The sequence below is a fragment of the Microtus ochrogaster genome, linkage group LG5 (assembly GCF_000317375.1).
Source record: "Microtus ochrogaster isolate Prairie Vole_2 linkage group LG5, MicOch1.0, whole genome shotgun sequence".
Lineage (NCBI taxonomy): Eukaryota > Metazoa > Chordata > Mammalia > Rodentia > Cricetidae > Microtus > Microtus ochrogaster.
In genome coordinates this window covers 20,774,544-20,778,923 of record NC_022031.1, presented here as the reverse complement: position 1 = coordinate 20,778,923, position 4,380 = coordinate 20,774,544, and the positions used below count along the sequence as shown (strand labels likewise).

Here is a 4,380-nt window from a genome sequence, read left to right as displayed (position 1 = left end):
TCAGCCTGCTGCTCATTCGCAACATGCTACTTCAGAGAGAAACATCGCATGTCCAGGACTTTGGCTAGGTATATATTTAAAGTCAGAGGGAGCAGAGACAGGTTTTGTCCTGGAAGCTTTACTGATTCTGAATTGGCGCATCACAGTACAGAACGTTTTCTGTTAGAAGATCTTTCCTGGGGACCAGCTTCAGGGTATTGTGGTCAGTGTGAATACCTTGAATAACAGATGTTCTGAGTAATAGTTCAACATCGGAACCCACTTTCAACATCTCTTCTATTTTCTCCGGAGAAGCCTCACTTTTATGTTTTTTGAATTCTTCATTTATCTTTACTCTGGCCGCTTCTAATGCTCTCTTATCATTTTTAAAAACTTGTTGTCTGGTCCTGTGTAGTGTTCTAAAGAGCTGTAAAACCTTGGTGGGCTGACCCATGGCTCCCCATGCTGCTGCCCCTTTGTTTGTTCTTTTAACATAGTAAAATTACATATACAAAAAATTATCAAGCAAAAATTATAGTTACAATATTTAGTTCATTTATATTTGACAAATTAAGGAAAATATCATCTAGTCTATCTTTGTGAGTCCAAAGTTTTGTAACTAATTTCTCTTTTATGATAACTAAGGAAAACTATAACTATCTGTCTTCAAATCCATCAAAGACCCGCAGAAGGATATAAAATTACCTAAGTAAACAGGAAGTGCATTGGAACTTCCAAAACTCTAGAATTGGGAGAGACATCTTGCTGCCTGAACAGCCACCCAAAGTTCTTCTGTAACATAAGAGCATCCATCTTCAGTCTAGAGGCCCATAGTATCTGGAAGACTTTTTATGAAGCAAGAAATTTGGAGATCTGTTCTGCCTTTTACTGGCAAAGTTGGTTAGTTGTTCTCTTCTGTGATTCAGGAACACTCAAGGACCCTTTTGTCTTTTGACAAGTTCAGCAGTACTGTTCTGGAGGTCCTGCATGTCCAGTTTATACAGCATACAGTCAAGCAATCCAGACAAGAGCAGTTTCTCACCCAAATGGGTAGCAAACTTTATAAGTAGCCTCTTCAATGTCCATCATCCTCTTAAAGTAGATTGGTGACACCAGAAATAGACATGTCTCACTGTCAAGAGAAGCTTAAGTTCCAATGTGGGTCTCCACCAGAATGAAATCTCAAGGTCCAAATCAGGAGCAGAAGGAGAGAGAGCATGAGCAAGGAACTCAGGACCGCGAGGGGTGCACCCACACACTGAGACAATGGGGATGTTCTATCTGGAACTCAACAAGGCCAGCTGGACTGGGTCTGAAAAAGCATGGGATAAAACCGGACTCACTGAACATAGCAGACAATGAGGACTACTGAGAACTCAAGAACAATGGCAATGGGTTTTTGATCCTACTGTATGTACTGGCTTTGTAAGAGCCTAGGCAGTTTGGATGCTCACCTTACTAGACCTGAATGGAGGTGGGTGGTCCTTGGACTTCCCACAAGGCAGGGAACCCTGATTGCTCTTTGGGCTGATGAGGGAGGGGGACTTGACCGGGGGAGGGGAAGGGAAATGGGAGGCGGTGGCGGGGAGGAGGCAGAAATCTTTAATAAATAAATAAGTAGAAAGAAAGAAAAAACAGAAAAGCTTATGTTCTTGAAACATTTTAAATTCCATATTTCATAGGTCTTTGGAGTGTTGAAGATTATATATCTAACTAAAATATATCTGTATATCTAGAAAACCTAACATGGCTAAAAGTTAAATTATTGTAGATGACTATCAATCTGTATTTCTTAATTATACATTACATTTTTAAGTGAGCCGCATAAATACAATGCCCATGTACATTTTTAAACACACTGTGACCTATTTAGAAGGTTTTTTTAAAATTTTTAAATCTATTCTATTGTGTATATAAATCCTTTTCTGACCAGGAGTGTTTTAAAAATTGTAAGCAGCATAGTTGTGTGGACCTGGATTCTGGCTTTGCTTCTCTCCATTCAGCCTTTCAAAATGGTGGAGGTATATTCACTGGCAGCTCTGCGGCCACCAGGTGGGAGTTGTGCTCATCACCTCAACTTTGGGAAGCAGTGAGCAACACATAAATTCTTTTTTTTTTTCTGAGCAAAAGTTAAATCTGCTATGTAATGCATTGTGAAGCCTGGAAATGTCTGTGCACCCCTAGAAGACCCATTGAGGCTCCTCTTCACCCTAAGCAGGTGTACAAGCACCTGGATCAGAAATGGATGGGAGAAGCCACATGGGTTGGCTAACATAGTTAGGTTAGCCCCAAATGTTCAGGCACCAGATGTAGCTAGAAGCATTGCCTGTCCCTCTGGCCCCTGAACCAGTTTCTCTCCACCCCCTAGGTCCCCTCAGCCACTTATGATGTAATCACTCAGAGGCTAAATATCACTTTCAATTGTTTGACCAATGGCTTAGGCTTTTTACTGGCTAGCTCTAACTATAAATTAACCCATTTCTATGAGTTTATAATTTACCATGAGGCTTGTGGCTTGTTACCTCACATCTTGCTTCCCCAACAGCGACATGACAGCTCTTTGACACTACCTATTCTCTCTCTGTCTCTCTCTGTCTCTCTCTCCTCTCTCTCTGTCTCTCTCTGTGTCGATAGATGATAGATAGATAGATAGATAGATAGATAGATAGATAGATAGATAGATAGATAGATAGATAGATAGATGTGTGTGTGTGTGTGTGTGTGTGTGTGTGTGTGTGTGTGTGTGTTCAGATTCCCCACCTGGATTTATTCTGCTAAGCCATTGGCCAAAACTGATTAATTCATCAACCAAAAAACTCTCACGTATTTTCAACATACAGAAGGATATCCCACATCACAAAATTATTTATTGAAACATTTGTCATTTTTCCATGGTGCGTTTTAAGTATCTTCATCAAAATTCATTGATTGTAAATACATGGATTATTTCTGGTCTTGGCAGGAATATGTAGAAAAAAAACTCACAGATTATTGTTGCAAATATAAGTTAATTCAGTCATTATGGAGAAAAATATGGAAATTTCTCAAAAATTAAAAATAAAAATACTGCATGAGTCAGCAATCCTACGTCTTGAAATTTATCCAAAAGAATTGAAAGCAGTGTCAAAATCTCTGTGCTCTCATTCTGTTATTGCAACACAATTGCTAAGAGCCAGCACATGGAATCAGTCCAAGTAGCAATCAGTAAATGAATGGATACACAAACTTCAGTATATATGAAAATTGAATAACACTTCATCATTAAACACATGAAATCCTGTCACTTGTAACAATACCCAACAGGGTGTTATGCTAACTGTAAAAGTCAGGCACGGGAATACAAATACGTGGTGGTCTAACAAATGGCGTGTTGGGCAAGGTTCTCTAGAAGAATGGAATTGATTGAATGTGTGTAAATCATAAAAGAGGATTTACTAGAAGAGCTTACAGCTAACTGATAGGGACTTGGCAGTGCAACAGTGGCCATCTGCTTTCTGGGCAAGGCTGAGAGGCCAGCAGTAGTTCAGTCCACAAAGTTGAATGCCTCATCAGTCCAAATTCAATTCAGAGGGCCTAGAAGATTCCTGGAAAACTGATGGACTTAGGTCTTTGTTGGACAGCTGCAGAAGCTAAAGTCTGAAGTCAGCAAAGAGCAGACATGTTCACAGCAAGAACTGAAGACAGGTGGGTAAGCACACAATTTCTTCCTCAAGCCCCTTTTACCTGGGCCACCTGCCAGAAGGTGCCATCTACTGTGGAAGGGTCTCCTCAGTCATCAGTCCTTCCTCACAGAGCCACCTAGAGGTGTGTCTCTTCATTGATTTGAGATCATGTCAAGTTGGCAATCAAGACTAATATAAGTTAAATCTTTAAAAAGTCAAACTCACAAAAGCAGATATTAGAATAGAAATTACTAGAAGCAAAGGAAGAAAAACAGAAAATGTGGAATTTTGGTTCAATAGGAAAACAGTTTGTCTTATGAAGCAGGAATACATTTTTAAGGCTTATTGTATAATTGAGTGTCTACAGTTAACAATAATTTGTATTTTTAGAAATCTAAAAGAGTAACTATCAAATATCACATGACAGACAAGTAAATGAAAGATGTATAACATTAATTTATTTGATTTAATCTCTCATATTTTTATACCTATATCAAAAATCCACATTGTACTTCTGTCTTAGTGTGCTATTGCTATGAGGAGATATAATGACCACAGCAACTCTTATTAAACAATACATTTAATCAGGGCTTGCTTACAGTTTCAGAGGTTTATTCCATTATCCTCATGGCTGGAAGGATGTTGGCATGCAAGCAAGCGTGGTGCTGGAGAAATAGCTAAGAGTTCAACATCTCAATCCATAGACAGCAAGAAGAGCGAGAACCATTGGGCCTGACTT

General features: G+C 39.2%; 1 protein-coding gene across 1 annotated transcript; it reads right to left on the bottom strand.

The window, feature by feature from the left end:
* Nucleotides 1-54: 54 nt before the first annotated feature.
* On the bottom strand, nucleotides 55-448 carry LOC101986016 (complex III assembly factor LYRM7-like). Its single transcript, XM_005361912.3, has one exon. The coding sequence runs from the start codon at nucleotides 431-433 to the stop codon at nucleotides 119-121; it is 315 nt and encodes a 104-aa protein (XP_005361969.1). The 5' UTR covers nucleotides 434-448; the 3' UTR covers nucleotides 55-118.
* Nucleotides 449-4,380: the final 3,932 nt, after the last annotated feature.